General features: G+C 35.0%; 1 protein-coding gene across 6 annotated transcripts in view; it reads right to left on the bottom strand.

Moving 5' to 3' along the window:
• Nucleotides 1-18566, bottom strand: part of DMXL1 (Dmx like 1) — a 125778-nt gene that overhangs the window by 95098 nt on the left and 12114 nt on the right. For 5 of the 6 annotated variants that reach the window (XM_055550259.1, XM_055550252.1, XM_055550272.1 and 2 more), the window contains exons 2-5: nt 15874-15999; nt 14113-14184; nt 11058-11136; nt 6919-7051 (exon numbers count right to left, since the gene is read on the bottom strand). In XM_055550259.1, the coding sequence (XP_055406234.1) occupies nt 6919-7051; nt 11058-11136; nt 14113-14184; nt 15874-15999 (410 nt within the window). Of the gene's footprint in view, nt 1-6918; nt 7052-11057; nt 11137-14112; nt 14185-15873; nt 16000-17213; nt 17353-18566 lie in introns of all 6 variants that reach the window. The other variant, XM_055550288.1, reaches the window with a different exon arrangement.

Genomic DNA, 18566 nt, shown 5'->3' on the forward strand with positions numbered 1-18566 from the left:
TCTGCCTTAAGGCAGCATTTGCACAGTTGAAGATTATGTGTGTGTTAATGAGAGACTTCCAATAATTATGGATTCGGCCTCCCAATTTCACCAACATACTTGGTGCATACTTGTCCCTCCTTCTTCAAGGAGTTTCAGTGCATTTCCCTCATCACCTTCCCTTCTGCCTTTCAGGAAATACTGATCTCAAGACATTTCTCACTATCGTTGCTTTCCTTTTCTTTTCCCAAGTTCATGCTTAGATAGAGTCACACTTGTAAAGCAAGCCAAAGAGGAATGCCATCACAGTTCAATTTCAAATAAAAAAAACTTTTTACCCTGATTTTAATTATAAATACATAACAGAAAATAATGATATAAATGGGTGAAAAGAAGAAAATAAAATCATCTATAGCTTCACCAAAACCACAACACCCATTTCCATGCAAAATCACTAGTAACATGTTAATACACTGACTTCCAAATCTCTTTCCACTCTACTTCTCCATCTACTTTCTGTGGGAGGTTTTGGGGAAGAAGATGGAAACTGATGTCATATTTACAATTTGCTCTGTAATATATATTTTAAAATATGTCATGAACATTAAGTTCTGATACTTTGAAACTCCAACAGTTTGGGCACCTGATTCAAAGAGCTGACTCCTTTGAAAAGACCCTGATGCTGGGAAAGATTGAGGGCAGGAGGAGAAGGGGATGACAGAGGATAAGATGGTTGGATGACATCATCGATTCAATGGGCATGGATTTGGGTGGACTCCAGGAGTTGGTGATGGACAGGGAGGCTTGGCGTGCTGCAGTTCATGGGGTCACAAAGAGTCAGACAAGACTGAGTGACTGAACTGAACTGAACATTAAGTGGTAGAATGAACATTTTTGAACACACATTTTTATGTATCTGGTTAATCTTAAAGATATCTTTAAAACAAATAATTAAAAGTGCTTGGTCTTACACTGCTATATTTAAAATGGATAACCAACAAGAACCTACTATAAGGCACATGGAACTCTGCTCAATGTTGTGTGGCAGCCTGGATGGGAGCAGGAAGAATGGATACATGTATTTGTATGGCTGTGTCCCTTCACTTTTCACCTGAAACTATCATAACATTGTTTGTTAATCAGCTATACCCCAATACAAAATAAAAAGTTAAAAAAAAAATGCCTGGTCTTCATGATTGTCACTGTGTTGCCGCTACAGTCTTTTCTTAAAGCAGTATCTAAAGGTATTCTTTTAAAAGGGAATCAGATTTCATGCTATGCTCAAAACCCTCAACAGCTTCCCAACTCACTCAAAATTAAAATGCAAAAGCCTCACAATAACCTGTAAGCTGCCTCCTGACTCTAATCATTTCCCCATCACTCCACACTATGTTCACTTTCCTCCAGCCACAAGGCAAGACACAGTTTTACCTCAGGGTTTTGCACTAGTTCCCTCCTCCAAAAGCTATGCACACACAACTTACTTCCTTCATGTCTATACTCAACGTCACCTCTACTCCTCTTATGTCCTACCTATTCTATATCATACCTACTAGTCTTCATATAACAGGTATAAGCAGATTTTTAAAATGAACCACAAATGAACTATAATCAAGCTCAACTTTTAAATGTATTCCAGTTAGTGTAATCTTCAGTTGTTCAGTTCAGTCGCTCAGTCGTGTCCGACTCTTTGGAACCTCATGAACTGCAGCATGCCAGGCCTCACTGTCCAATACCAACTCCTGGAGTTCACCCAAACTCATATACACTGAGTCGGTGATGCCATCCAACCATCTCATCCTCTGTCATCCCCTTCTCCTCCTGCCCTCAATCTTTCCCAGCATCAGGGTCTTTTCCAATGAGTCAGCTCTTCCCATTAGGTGGCCAAACTATTGGAGTTTCAGCTTCAACATCAGTCCTTCCAATAAACACCCAGGACTGATCTCCTTTAGGATGGACTGGTTGGATCTCCTTGCAGTCCAAGGGACTCTCAAGAGTCTTCAACACCACAGTTCAAAAGCATCAATTCTTCAGTGCTCAGCTTTCTTTATAGCCCAACTCTCACATCCATACATGACTACTGGAAAAACCATAGCCTTGACTAGACAAACATTTGTTGACAAAGTAATGTCTCTGCTTTTTAATATGCTGTCTAGGTTGGTCATAACTTTCCTTACAAGATGGCTGCAAAGACCATCTGCAGTGATTTTGGAGCCCCAAAAAATAAAGTCTGATACTGTTTCACCATCTATTTGCCATGGAGTGATGGGACCGGATGCCATGATCTTAGTTTTCTGAATGTTGAGCTTTAAGCCAACTTTTTCACTCTCCACTTTCACTTTCATCAAGAGCCTCTATAGTTCTTCTTAACCTTCTGCCATAAGGGTGGTGTCATCTGAGTATCTGAGGTTATTGATATTTCTCCCAGCAATCTTGATTCCAGCTTGTACTTCTTCCAGCCCAGCATTTCTCATGATGTACTCTGCATATAAGTTAAATAAGCAGGGTGACAATATACAGCCTTGATGTACTCATTTTCCTATTTGGAACCAGTCTATTGTTCCATGTCCAGTTCTAACTGCTGCTTCCTGACCTGCATATAGGTTTCTCAAGAGGCAGGTCAGGTGGTCTGGTATTCCCATCTCTTTCAGAATTTTCCACAGTTTATTGTGATCCACACAGTCAAAGGCTTTGGTATAGTCAATAAAGAAGAAGTAGACGTTTTTCTGGAACTCTTTTCCTTTTTCCATGATCCAATGGATGTTGGCAATTTGATCTCTGGTTCCTCTGCCTTTTCTAAAACCAGCTTGAACATCTATAAGTTCACGGTTCACATATTGCTGAAGCCTGGCTTGGAGAATTTTGAGCATTACTTTACTAGCGTGTGAGATGAGTGCAACTGTGCAGTAGTTTGAGCATTCTTTGGCATTGCCTTTCTTTGGGATTGGAATGAAAACTGACCTTTTCCAGTCCTGCGGCCACTGCTAAGTTTTCCAAATTTGCTGGCATATTGAGTGCAGCACTTTCACAGCATCATCTTTCAGGATTTGAAATAGCTCAACTGGAATTCCATCACCTCCATGAGCTTTGTTCATAGTGATGCTTCCTAAGGCCCACTTGACTTCACATTCCAGGATGTCTGGCTCTAGGTGAGTGATCACACCATCATGATTATCTGGGTCATGAAGATCTTTTCTGTATAGTTCTTCTGTGTATTCTTGCCACGTCTTAATATCTTCTGTTTCTGTTATGTCCATACCATTTTTGTCCTTTATAGAGCCCATCTTTGCATGAAATGTTCCCTTGGTATCTCTAATTTTCTTGAAGAGATCTCTAGTCTTTCCCATTCTGTTGTTTTCCTCTATTTCTTTGCATTGATCGCTGAGGAAGGCTTTCTTATCTCTCCTTGCTATTCTTTGGAACTCTGCATTCAAATGATTGTATCTTTCCTTTTCTCCTTTGCCTTTTGCTTTTCTTCCTTTTACAGCTATTTTTCTTCCTTTCACAGTAAGGCCTCCTCAGACCGCCATTTTGCTTTTTTGCGTTTCTTTTTCTTGGGGATGGTCTTGATCCCTGTCTCCTGTACAATGTCACAAACCTCCATCCATAGTTCATCAGATACTGTCTATCAGATCTAGTCCCTTAAATCTATTCCTCACTTTCACTGTATAATCATAAGGGATTTGATTTAGGTCATATTGTATAGTCTAGTGGTTTTCCCCACTTTGTTCAATTTAAGTCTGAATTTGGCAATAAGGAGTTCATGATCTGAGCCACAGTCAGCTCCCAGTCTTGTTTTTATTGACTGTATAAAGTTTCTCCATCTTTGGCTGCAAAGAATATAATCAATCTGATTTCAGTGTTAGCCATCTGGAGATGTCCATGTGTAGAGTATTCTCTGGTGGTGTTGGAAGAGGGTGTTTGCTATGACCAGTGCGTTCTCTTGGCAAAACTCTATTAGACTTTGCCTTGCTTCATTCTGCACTCCAAGGCCAAATTTGCCTGTTACTCCAGGTGTTTCTTGACTTCCTACTTTTGCATTCCTGTCCCCTATAATGAAAAGGACATCTTTTTTGGGTGTTAGTTCTGAAAGGTCTTGTAGGTCTTCATAAAACCGTTCAACTTCAGCTTCTTCAGCATTACTGGTTGGGGCATAGACTTGGATTACAGTGATATTGAATGGTTTGCCTTGGAAATGAACAGAGATCATTCTGTAGTTTTTGAGATTGCATCCAAGTACTGTATTTCAGACTCTTTTGTTCACTATGATGGCTACTCCATTTCTTCTAAGGATCAATCCTCATTTGATCCTAGAATAAAACTTGCATAGTTTCCAGTCCAAGTCTTAATTGTTTACTTAAGTAATAAACCACTTCAAATAAATGAGTATGTGTAGTTCAAGTTACTAGGACTCTGTATAACTCTGTTTTTTAACTTAAATTCTCTCCCTCTTCCAAATGTTTGAAATACATTTCAAATTCTCAGTTCAACCCAAGAAGCCCCTTACCAGATTTGCAGTGACTACACTACAGCACTTCTTTGCTCTTCTCTCCCCGCAATCTTATATGAAAGACTCAAAAGCAAAGCCACAGCTCTTTCTAAGGAATTCTCTTTTTTGCAAAATCCTATTTCCTCTCTATATTTAAACCCTTTTTAATACCCATGATCTGATTATGGGGTTAAAAAAAAAAACACAGAACTAGCTCCTTTGAAATCTCCTTTGTAAATTCTATATATAGGATATCTGCCTTACTCTGACTTTGGTATCTGATAGATGGCTCAGTGGTCAAGAATCCCCCTGCCAATATCGGAGAAGATACTGGGTTGGGAACATCCCCTGGAGAAGGAAATGACAACCCATTCCAGTATTCTTGCCTTGGTAATACCATAGACAGAGGTGCCTAGTGGGCTACAGTTCATGGGGTCTCAAGAAGAGATGGACACAACTTAGCAACTAAACAACTGCTTCACATAAAACTGACTCAGGAAGAATGGCCTACCTTACATCCTGTCATACTGATTTACTGGTATATTGTTTATCTCCACCCACCCTATATTCTAAGCACTGTTACCACTGCCTGGAATATGATAAGCACTCAACAAATATTTGTTGGAATGAATGAAAGAAATTTGGACTTGCTATCTAGAGAACATAAGAAAAATTAAGCCTACTGATTCATACTTCCATAAAGTATGATACTAATTTTATGCTCTTATTAACAGTATATATTAGTTAGAGTACCTTTTCTCTCACTCACTAGTAATAGATTTTATTCATTCTTTTCTTTATGGATATTTTGCATTTCGTGATTTTTGAGTGAGGTAAGTCAACTCCATATGCTGCTCATTATTCGCATATAATACTTCAAAAATTTTTCTTGAAACATTTTTCTCATTGTCCATTTTTGTTTACTTCTGAAATATCTACTGCCGTCAAATTAATTTTTAAAACCTCCTTTTAAAAATAGCATTAACCCAAAATTGCATATATTTCCCATTGAGTTTTTGGTTTTTTTTCCTTACAATCTTTTTGCTTCACAAAAGATTTTTATTGATACCCAAAACTATTAATTTTTTCCTTTTCTTTCTTTTCAGTTTTTAGATGTTGTGTCATACTTAGAAAAATTTCCACAACTCTTAAAATAGCACTTGTCATCCAATAGTGATAGCACACAAATGACAAATAGCCCAATATGCAATTTTTAATTTCCCAATAATGACATTTAAGAAAGGCAAAAAGAAACAGGTGAAATTAATTATATTTTAAACTCCAGTACTTTGGCCACCTCATGCGAAGAGCTGACTCACTGGAAAAGACTCTGATGCTGGGAGGCATTGGGGGCAGGAGGAGAAGGGGACGACAGAGGATGAGATGGCTGGATGGCATCACTGACTCGATGAATGTGAGTCTCAGTGAACTCCAGGAGTTGGTGATGGACAGGGAGGCCTGGCGTGCTGAGATTCATGGGGTCGCAAAGAGTCGGACATGACTGAGCGACTGAACTGAATCCAATATATCAAAAACATTATCATTTCAGTATGTAATCAACTAAAACTTAGACTTTCACATTCTTTTGCTTAAAACTTTTGAAATCCAGTGTGTATGTTATACTTTTAGGACATGTCAATTCAGTCTAGCCATATTTCAAGTGCTCAAGTGAGATGTGGCTAGTTGCTATCATACCAGATATGGCAGTATTAAAATATGAAAATTTACTGGTATTTTCATCTAAATTTTTGTTGTTGTATACACATTGTTTTTTCTTCCTTTTAAATTTGTTTTAGTGCCAAGTATGAAGGAGATTCTAACTTTGCTTTCTCCTCCACAGAGCTAGCAAGCTGCCTTATTGATGTAAAATGCCACCTTACATACTGAATCTCTGTGTACTTGGGTCTAACCCTGGACCCTAATCTATCCATTCCTGTATCAACAACAAATGGCTTGATCTGTTGTAGCTTTAGAATTAGTTTTACTATACTGTATGTCTTCATTCTTTTTCAGAATTTTCCTTTTCTTACCGTATGTGTCCTTTTAATATTTTGAACTCCACTCACAAGTAGAAATTCCAATAAGATTTTGATAAGGGTGATTATTCAACATATAGATTAATTTGGGAAAAATATACTTCTTCACAATGGGAAAATTCAGTCAAAACTATGAAAGGTATCTTTGTCTTCCTTTTGTATAATTTAGAATGCTCTTATGGGCCTTACACATTTCTGTTTCTTCCTATGTGTTTTATTCAACAACTTAAAAAAAAAAAAAAGGATCTGCAGAGCATGGGAAATGGTGACTGTTCTATATATAAGAAAAGGTATGTCACAATTATAAAAAAATCAATACTTTTTATGTTAGTATGCTTTTATACAAACAAAAATGCATTTATATCATAAGACCACATGAAATAGATTTATTGGTTTAACCCCCTAACTGCTTACTTGCACTGCCAAATGCATCTCCAATCCCCAAAGTTAAGATCTGTTTTATCTGGATTTTCATCTTCAGCTGGCTTCTCCAAGTTATTATTGGACCAGAGTTGCAAACAGCTGGAACCAGTTAAAAGACGATTACCTGAAAAAATATGTATCATCCACCAATAATTATTTAGGTATTTAATTAGTGACTTAAGTTACATGCTCAGGAGTTTCATATAATACTATAAAGAATACAACTTTTTAAAAAAGTCAAATAAAAAGAGATTTGGGTTATGAGGGAGTAAAGCTATATTTTAACTTTGTTGAAGAAGCTTAGACAGAAAGCGGAACAGATCTTGTAATCTCTCCTTCAACAAACATTTAATGAGCATTATCTTTCTAACAGGCACTGTGCTAGGCACTGGCAATACAATGACAAATGAGACACTGTCCTTTTTCATGCTGGGTTCACATTCCAGTAGAGAAATATTATGAGCAGAAGCATGGAAATATGTGAGTTCCTATATTCCAGGGAATGCTTCATAATCTCCTTATGGTTAAGGGATAAAAAACATAGTAGACCTAAGAAAAGAAGTAAGGTTGGGGGGGTGGGTGTGGAAAGCCATCATATTGTGAAGCATTTTTGAGGTTTGTAAGGAGTTTAGTTTGTTACAAGCAGCTGGGAGTTAGAAGATTTTATATGGAGTGATAGTTCGCAGAGTGGATCTGTATTCTACAACAAGGGGTCTCAGCTGGGAGGGGGTGTCAATAGATAGACGTGAAGAGGCATATAAACCTCCTCCAATAACATACATGCAAAAGTTATAGGTATACTATGTGCATTTTTCTAGAGATAACCCATAATTTTCATCATACTTTCACTGACTTTAGATAGGAAATCCCTGTGTCTAAATGCCAAGTAAGTTACTTAATTAGCTATGTGAATTTGGTCAAGTTGGGCAACCTCTGGGCCTCAGTTTTCTCACCTATAAAATTAGAAATTTGTGTAGAGTTGTTGTAAGAATTAGCTATTATATATATAATGCATCTGGCACAGGCTAGGCACTTAGCAGAAGCTCAATAAATAGTAGCAATTAGGTGGACCATCTCATAGATGGATAAAAACAGCCCAGACAGAACTAATAAGATATTCCATTTAAATATGGTTATTATTCCACTGTTGAGCTTACCAACAAACATACCTGTTCTTTTTTTGCTGAGATATAATTGACATGTACCATTATATTACTTTCAGTTTGTAACACAATGATTCAATATTTGTATATAGTGTGAAATGACTACCACAGTAAGTCTAGTTAACATTCATCAACACATATGGTTACAATATTTTTTTCTTGTGATGAGAACTTTTAAGATTTACTCTTTCTCTGCAATGGTTCAAATACACAGTACAGAATTAAGCATAGTTGCCATGTCATGCATTACATACCAGGATTTATTTCATAACTCATAACCTTCACCTATTTTATCTACTCTCCCCAACCCCACACTTCTCCAACCACTACCTCTGACTTCTCAGTATCTGTGAATTCAACTTTGTAAGTTTTCTTTAACATAAACTAAGAGTGAAATTAAGGTATCCCCCCAAATTAAGAAATTAATATAGAATGCAAAATAATTCACCTTAGTTACAGAATGAAACAAAAGTAGGTAGGGTATAGTATAATACATTGATTTGAACAGAAAGGGCAGAGGTATGGCTATCACAGGAGGGAAAAAGAAAGCGTTAAGTCTAAAATAGTAAATCTTAGGATTTTAGCAAGATGCAATGGTGGGTCTGGTAGCAATACAAAGGTAATACAGTCAGTTTACTAGCATCACTTGAAAAATATTCTTTATATCCAATGCCTGGCTTATACTAATAAGGTATATTCATCCTAGCGGATTCATGTTGATGTATGGCAAAACCAATACAATATTGTAAAGTAATTAGCCTCCAATTAAAATAAATATAAATTTAAAAAGAAAAACAAAAATACTAATTTTCACTTAATATATTCTAAATCTGTTTATAAATAGTTACAAAGTTCATCTGAAAAAACAATAATAGCTCCCAAATATATATTACAATAATAACCCATTTCTGAACCAAAACCTCTAAATTTTAAACTTTTGATTATAAAAAGAAAAATGATAAAATTTTCTGTGAATTTTAACTAAATCATGATTTAAAAGATAACTGTCATGAACTATTGGCAAGTCAGTAGCAGATATGTTAAGAAAATAAGTAGTTACCTTCTAATAGAACTCTGTAATGATAATTTCAAAGGAACTAAAATACTATCAATATCAATAATAATATCAATACTACCTTCTGAATCTGAAGCATTAGTACTTACAGACCACAGGTACAGAAATTCCAAGCAACTACCAAGTCATTACTAAAGAACACTCAATTCAAATAAAAATTGTTTTTATTATAGTTATTCATAAGAGACTTCAAGTATCCAGTTCACTTGCTAACAATATTTTTTATAGGTAAGTACTAAAATACCTTTTTACAGAAAGCATCAAGTACATTCATAGTTAACTATTCTTGATAGGTTAAGTAATCTGCTCATGATCACAAAACTTCTAGTCATATATATAAACATTTATTGACAGTTTAATATATGACGGGCCCCAGATAAATTACAGAATAAAATAGAATCTAAGACCTTGTCTAACAAAATAAATAAATAAATAATTACAATAAATTGTAGTGCCATCACAGAATAACCATATAATTTATCATCCAAACAGGAACACTTGTGAAAATAAAAGGTAACACTATTAATAATTATATGAGAACAACAGGCATAAACTGGACATGAGCAACCTTATACATAGTAGAGTTAAATACAAATTGCCTTACTAAATGCCAAATTTGAATCCAGGTTAAATTTTTACTCTTCTCATTGTACGCATTAAATACACATGCAAGATGCCAGCTAGCAACAAGCATCAAGCTCATGAGAGAAAATATTTTAAAACATTGTGAATTTTTAAAATTTGAAGTAATCTCTTTATCTTCTAAAACAATTTCGCAAGGTTCTGAACTTGGTATTCTAAATTAACATTTTTTTCTCAGCCATTTTATCTACTATACATAACTGCATCTCATATCTGTGTATTCCTCTCATCAGTCACTTGATATGAACTGAGCACCTACAATGATAAAGGCACTGAAACAAGTTATTTCTCACTCAGACTACTGTGAATGCACTTTTCAAAGGTAATTAAAATACAATGTTTACCTTCCTGTCCTCTTGTCTCTGATCATTCTAAGACACTGCTACCAGAAAAATCTGGCAAAATCATAAATCTTAGTTTGCCACTAGCCACTTTCAAAAACCTATACATTTTATACAATTTAAAAGAATTAAGTTATTTAATTATTTACATGACTGTAAAGGCTTTCCATCTGCTGTATTCTTATCTCTTCACCAAACTCACTCCAGTCTCAGTGAAGTCCTAACCAGTATCAGAACATATCCTACGCTTTCTTTCTCTGTTCCTTTGCTCACTCTGGTAAACTGGTAAAAATTGCTTTAGGACTATTTTTTAATGCAGAAATAGATAATACATACATATACACATTATCTCTCCTTAGAATTCACTTGTTTTTTTTCCATCCTCAACCCATCCCCGCTCCCTGGTGGCTCAGATGGTAAAGAATCTGCCTGCAATGCAGGAGACCAGAGTTTTGACTGGGTCGGAAAGATCCCCTGAAGAAGGGAATGGCTACCCACTTTGGTATTCTTGACTGGGGAATTCCATGGACAGAGGAGCTTGGCCGGCTACAGACCGCGGGGTCACAAAGAATCTGGACACAAAAGTGACTAACACTTTCACTTTCAACCTATCCCCACCCTCACTATCAAAGTCCATCTACTCTCATGTTAAAAGGCTCCCCTTCAATGAAATTTTGATTCTCCAGAGACAATTAGCGTCTGCTTCCCAAAACAACATACTCCTACAACAGCTGGACACTATTATGGTGCATGTTTTCTCATTTCAGTATAAGCTCTAAAATTGCACAACTTGTTTTACTTACTTTTGGGTTCTCTATCATTTCACACAAAGCAGAACTGAAATACATGAAAGTAAAAACAAGCAATAGCCTAGACAAGTATTATTTCAGTTAATCCTTCTTTTCTTACCTGCAGGATCCCAAGTTATATTGTGTGCTATGGAGTCCAGAAAAAATTGGCCACTTTTCTGCCACTGACTATATAATTCCTAAAATTTGAAAAAAAAAAAGGTCATTTAGTCTATTATTGGCATCTTCTCTGTCAAATGAATACACTGACACTAATTATTTTTAATAATACATGTACTCATTTTTTGAGGTATAATTGAGCACTGAGTCATATTTGAAGAGAATAAAATGTTCAGTCTAGTCAAGAAAAATAAAGAGCATGTGATGGAGATCAATGAGAGCATATCCATTCCTGGAAGGTCCAAAAGTCTGTCTTTACTATATTTAGACAATCAATAAGTATCTGCCACTAGGACAATATACGTATTAACCTCAAACTTTTAAAGTTACTATTATTACTTTATTATTATTATTATAGCTACAAAGGTTTAATTTTAAATATGCCTGTGTCTCTGCTATTTGAAGATCCCTCCTCTTTTAGTGTTTCACCTTCACCTGAGGGCACATGGTAAGTGTGAAGATTCAGAATAAGAGATGTTAACACCCCTCTTATATAAATATAAAGGCTTTTCATCCCTTACAGCAGTATTTTTCAAACTTTTTTAACATGCAAATCAGTAAGAAATACACATTGCACTGTAACCCAGAACACATATATGCATACACATAAATGCAATCTAAGTTTACTCTTAATACATGTGATGAACTCTAACATTTCTATTCTTTTTCATTTTCTTATAAAGTCAGGTTGTGGCCTACTAAGTTGACTTCTCTAACCTCTAATAGATTGAGACCCATAAATACTCTCTGAGTGTAGTGGTTCCCATACTTTGGTATGAAAATAATGTGAAATGTTTACTAAAAACTCAGACTCTCAAGACCCATGCCCAAATGTTCAGATTCAAAAGGTCCTGGACTGGGCACAGAAATCTGTACTTTAAACCAACATCTCCAAGTGATTTTGATACAGGTGACCTGCTGAATACACTTTTATGAAACACTATATGGGCTTCCCTGGTGGCTCAGACAGTAAAGAATTCACCTGTGAAGCTGGAGACCTGGATTCAATCCCTGGGTTGGGAAGATCCCCTGGAAGAGGGCATGGCAACCCACTCCAGTATCTTGCCTGGAGAATCACCATGGACAGAGAAGCCTTGCGGGCTACAGTCCATGGGGTCACAGAGAGTCAGACACAACTGAGCAACTAAGCACATTTTGCAGAAATGGCTCTCAATCATCCGAAGACTTCCTCTACAACTAGATGAACAAGTACGTAGGCACAGTCCCACAGGTACGGATTTACAATTCCCCAGAGCAGGGCCTGGACACACTATCAACTAGTGATTCTGAAGTGCACCTCTTGTGAAAAACTACCATCTTAACAGAATATTCCAGAATGTACAAATAAAATAATATTTTTATGAGGCTCTAAAGATTCTCTGATACTATATCTTGGAATTAAAGATTCTGAGCATCTTTCAAGTTAATAATTTTTCCATTTGATCCAGTTTTCCCTTTATTCATCAGGCTTTTTTCCCTGCAAACTCAGTGCTGCTACCAATAAACCAGCCTCTTCTTATTGAATTTTTCAGACTATTATATTAAACAATTATAACTAGTACAAGTTATAACTGAAATTCTCAATTCTACTTTTATTAATAAAGGCATTTTAACATAACAAACTGATTTTTTAAAGTCAGTTATTTCATTCAACAAATATTTATTGACTTTATTTGGAATACAGTGTTTTAGAAGGAACAACCACCTATAAAATATGTTTTTAGTACTATCAACTACTAATTCCTAAGGGTATGAGAGCCTCTAACACAGGATTCATAGATAATAATATAAACACAAACAGAAATGAGAGAAGTGTGGATTCTCCTTCCATGAAAGTTTTAAATGGACATCAATTAACCTAGAGAAAATATTTTTCATTAACACAAGGTAAGGAAAAAGAATGCTCACACCTAGGGATCAAGACAACTAGTTTCACTCTTAGATCTCTAGCTCAACTGCTGTTTCATTGCTCATGTCACATATTTTTGAACCTCTGCTGCCTTATTTATAAAAAAGAAATAACAGCTGTCCAACTAAGTCAGAGGGAATTTGTAAGATATTAATAAGCTAAGTGAAAATGAAATGAAAACTATTAAAAGATACATAAGATAAATCTATTATTAACACATTGTTTAATTTTTCACATTTAACACATTTCCAGTCTTTGAAATCAAGAATAAATAGACGTTAAACAATTTTGGAATTGAGCAAAGAGCCGCTTAAGGCTGACTTGCTTAATATCAAACAGCTAAAGAGCAGCAGATAAATAAACCATTTCTATGACTCCTACTATAATGGTCTTTAGACCACACTATGCTGATCCTGTTTCACTTAAAATCAGTAGTTTAACCTTCAGTAGAGATGAGTAAAATACCCTGATCTGCTATATTTAAGAATATCAAAACACAAAAAATCTACTAGATAACCTCAATATTTATAAACTATTGTTTTAAGCAACTTTCAGAACTATTTCTGAATATAGATTCCTTATAAAGAAAAAACATTCAATGACCCACCAACAATTATTACATGATTTAATAAGGGCAAGAAATTAAGTCCAAGGGGTATGTTAAGATTTTGCAATCAAAACATGTCACTTTAAGAACAAAATATACAAAGAAAAGAGCTATACGAAAGAAGATCACAGAAACAAAAATAAGTGCCACATATGACTGGACAATGATATTTGCCACTATTAATAAAGTAATTGACAAATTTCAAGTTGTTGACTCTTCAAATACTTAATAAAAGAAAAAAATGACAGATGGGGAAAAAAAGGCATTTCAAGATAATTCAATAAGCACAATTTAGTTTAATTCTACTTCAATGAAACATTTACACATTTTAAAGAAGGAAGTGGCATTTAGCATGCTGTCTTTATTTACAGTGTACAATTTATACTGATTTATGTGACGATCACTCTAATTTTGTACTCTTAAAAATGTTATCTTTTAATACACATTTCCATTTCTAATAGAAAAAGATAAATTACTGACCAAATTTTTCTTTTGCTTCGGTAGGTTAACTGGTTCAAAAACAGAAATAACATTTCCATAGGATGCTGCAATCTTTTAAAAAGAAAAAACAAAGAAAACTTATAAATATGTTGTTACTTATGAATCAAAAGAGCAAAGGAAATGAATAGTATAACTTACAAAATACTCAACACAAAATTTCTTTCACCAATACTTGAGAAGGTCAGTTTTGGGCTTACCATATCTGGGTCAGAATCCCAGCACTGTCCCTTACTGTATACCAGCAAGGTAATCTCTTTGAACCTCAGTTTCCCTATCTATATTTACAATATGTATTACATTATCTTCCTACTAGAATTGAGGGTTGAAATAACATCTGTAAAGCATCTGGTAAAGACACTAAATGTTAATTCCCTTCCTCACATAAGAAAATGTATTGATGTATTCCTTATGGAATTTGATGACTTAAAAATCAGTTTTTAGGTTATCTGTCCTCGAAAGTTCACAATTCTGTCAGTGTATATTTAACTTATTTGAGATAAAACTTAAATCTATTCCTTTGTGAACTCTTTAAGAAGTATACTTTTTCAATATTCTATTTGAGTATCTTTAAAATTTACCCCTTAATGAAAAATAAACCTTGCTGGCTCTGTTTTATGAAGCAGCTACAACTGCAGCCTGAGTCACAAATGAAGAATATTAAAACATCAGAAATCAGATATATAGACAGAATGAATGATCAGGAATAAAAATAAGAACATATAACCTAGTGAAGTAGAGTAAGAAATGAGGATATAACATACATATGGGAGTGGATATTTTTAAGCGGATATTTTTATATTTTAAGATATTTTTCTGAGGAGTTCTGAGAATACAGAAATCATCTACACTGAGTTCATCCAGGAATGTTTAGTTTGTGCCTTTATGTGTGGCTAGGATTTCAAACTGCAGTGAGTGTTCAATTTTAGAAATAGGGTACAGTATGAATACAAGTGTAAATACTAAAAGAAGTAAAGTATGTTGGGAGGTGACTGACCATCAGCCCAGCCGAAGGAGAATAATGAACACGAGGCCAAAAAGGTAGGTGTGAGTGGGTTAAAGAAAGTCTCAAACCAAGGTGAACAACTTAAACTTTTCTAGAGTAATGGGAATCTAAGAACAGTTTAAAGCAAATGAATAACAAGTCAAATGCAGACAAACTTTCTTAGGATAACTAATCTGGTAGTACTACAAAGATAAAAACAGTAATGATAAAATATTGATGCCTATGGTATCAAGAAGCACTTCGTTCTAAAATTTAAACTTAAAAAATTATACCGTTTATGTTGATTTTTTTTTACAAAGTTTATCCCAAAGTTACAAGGAGATAACTACCTGTTTAAAGACAAAGTAGGACTCTAACAATAATTTCTTTTCAGGAGTTTATTTCTAAATAGACTGAAGTTTATTGTTATTCCTTTCCTTCAATCCAATAAATTTTGAAATAAGTAAGCTTTACATCTACTCTACAGGCAATAAATATTGTATCTGTCAACTCATGGAGAAAATTATGCTATATTTCAAGATTATACAAGAATATAATTTCTGACAGTCTCTAAGATACATTTAAGTCACGAATTTTGTTCTCTAGGGTACATCTAGAGAGACAAAGAAATCTGTAGCTACATTGTCTTGGAAACACAGTAAGTCTCTAATTCAACAAGAAATGATACTTCGGAGACTATACTGACAAAAACCATACTCAAAACAAATCTCATATTTGTAAATCTCAAGATTACAAACCTTGCCTTGTTGCATTGAACAATCTACACATCCTACTTGAATATTTCCATGTTTAGCTCCTGGGATTATTTGCAGTCTTTCAAAATCACTTCCCAGTATAACAATGTCACATCCAGATGCATAAGCCTAAAAACAAAACAAAAAAGAACAAAATAAAATAAAAATGATAAAATTGTCAACAAAATATTTTATCATATGAAACACTGGTATTAAATATTATGTTTTAACAGACTAATTTAAAATATTCTTTTTTTTAAATCTTTATTATTTGAGAATATTTCCCTTACCTCCCATATACAGACCCATCAGTCAGTCCTATCTGCAAAATATATACCAATTCCTTTCATTTCTTCCATTTTGATTGAATGCTACTGCACTTATCTAAACAACCATAATCTCTCTCCTGCATGATTGCTTATACACTGATCACTTCCATTCTTGCTTCCCTCTATAACTCCTTTCCACACAAAGACAAAAGTGATCTTTTAAAAATGTTTACTACACCAAGTAATTTTCCCTGATTAAGTCCCTTCAATATTTTCCTCATTGGACTTGGAACAAAATCTCAACTTACCTATGTCAATGTGCTAAATGATTGTCCTAATTTCCCAAATCCATCTCAAGCTACTCTTTCATCCCTTCAAATGGCTCCTGCCCCTATATTACTCTTTTTTCTGTTCCTTGGGCATATCAATCTTTTTCCACCTCAGGGTGGTTTACCTTGCTTCTACCTGCCTGGTCTTTGTCTAACTTCAACATTCAGGTCTCAGTTCAATCACTCATTCGTGTCCGACTCTTTGCGACCCCATGAATTGCAGCACGCCAGGCCTCCCTGTCCTGAATATACTCATATTCTTGCTCCCTTTCCTCTAGCATATTCTTCCTCCCTTTCCTCTAGCATATTCTTCCTCCCTTTCTTCATAGCATATACCACAATTTGTAAATATCTTGCTTGTTATCCATTTCCATCACTACAAGTTCAAGTCCATGACAAAAAGGTAGGGTTCAAGTTTATCTTGTTCTCTGATCTTAGATCACAGAAGTTTCTTCCATTTAAGAGCACATGACTGTCATCCTAGAATTTTTATGCAGCATAACTCTGAAAATAAAATATCCATCACAAACTGTTTTCCATCCTGGTAAGTTCTGAAAATCTCAGTAATTCTTTACTTTCTCATCTCTTTTGCACATATACATACAATTTACTTAATGCAAAAAATATTATACTTAATATATATACTTTATGACCATAAATCCTATAAAGGCCAAAATGGTTCTGTATAAGCTACAAAAAATTTTAGAAAACGGATTTGAGAGAACATACAAATAAATCTGCTCACATTTATCAAAAAAATTGGGCCTAAATTGGCTGACAGCTTCTAGAGTGGCAGAGTGGGCTTGATTTTGACTTCTGTTGTAGTGCTCTTTCAGTGGTAGCACAGGAACTTCCTTAGTTAAGCATGCTTGCCTGGGATCTTCCTAAAAAGAGTTATGAGAAATCAAGTGTGGTTCTACTAGTGTCACATAGTAGAAAAAACTGGCTCAGAAAACAAACAAAAAACCTCATGATGGTCTGCTCACCTCTGTGTAAATACCCACGACAGGATCACAAGGCTTGTCACAAGATTATCCTCAAGAATAAATTCCAAAAAGCAATTTAAGAAAACTTTTCATTAATGAACTTCTAAAATACTTTAATATTTTAGAAACTGATTTTCTCCTGAATTTTAAATTTTGATAAAATACTGTCACTGTTTACCAAAATATTATATTAAATGCAGAGTGTTTACAATTTAGATTTTCTTCTCACAACACAAATTTTTTTCAATTTCCATTAGTCAGGATATATATACACACACACACACACACACACTTTAATGTGTTCATAACCTCTGCCTTCTTTTCATGTACTACAATTATCTATCTACTTTTAGATATTGTGTTGCACCTATTTTTGTCAATCATGACTAAATTTTCCTGAATCAAGTCTACATTAATCCTGAAGTACCTCACAAAATTATTGCTTAATTAATTAATGTTTAAAACAAGTAATGAATATCTTCAGACTTGATAAATGCAAAGTTATCTCAGAAATAGATACCTACCCAACAGAAAGACACCGACTCATAATACAAATAAACCATGATCATTCAAAGACTTATCCAGTCCTGGATTACCCTTGCTTTTTTCCTGCTACTGTATTACATTATCACAGCCTGTCAGTTAACTTTTCCTTAGTGACAGTACAAGAAGATGCAGAGCTATCTATTCCTAATTTTGGTAACCAGTGAAGTTGCTCAGTCGTGTCTGACTCTTTGCGACCCCATGGACTGTAGCCTACCAGGCTCCTCCATCCACGGAATTTTCCAGGCAAGAGTACTAGAGTGAGTTGCCATTTCCTTCTCCAGGGGATCTTCCCGACCCAGGGATCAAACCCAGGACTCCTGCATTACAGACAGATGCTTTACCATCTGAGTCACCAGGGAAGCCCAATTTTGGTAAATTTTTAAGTCAAATAAATTAATCTTCATCTAGAAAATCTCTCTCATTCAGTCTGCCCTTTCTTCTTTCCGAGTTACAACAAGTGGATGGCAATAAACTGGTAAACGGAAAAAACAAAGACAACAAAAAAAGAATATAACCAACTGCAATTCACTCTTCATGGGTTGACTATTATCCTTGGGTCTTTATAA

The sequence above is a fragment of the Bubalus kerabau genome, chromosome 1 (genome assembly GCF_029407905.1).
Source record: "Bubalus kerabau isolate K-KA32 ecotype Philippines breed swamp buffalo chromosome 1, PCC_UOA_SB_1v2, whole genome shotgun sequence".
Classification (NCBI taxonomy): domain Eukaryota; kingdom Metazoa; phylum Chordata; class Mammalia; order Artiodactyla; family Bovidae; genus Bubalus; species Bubalus kerabau.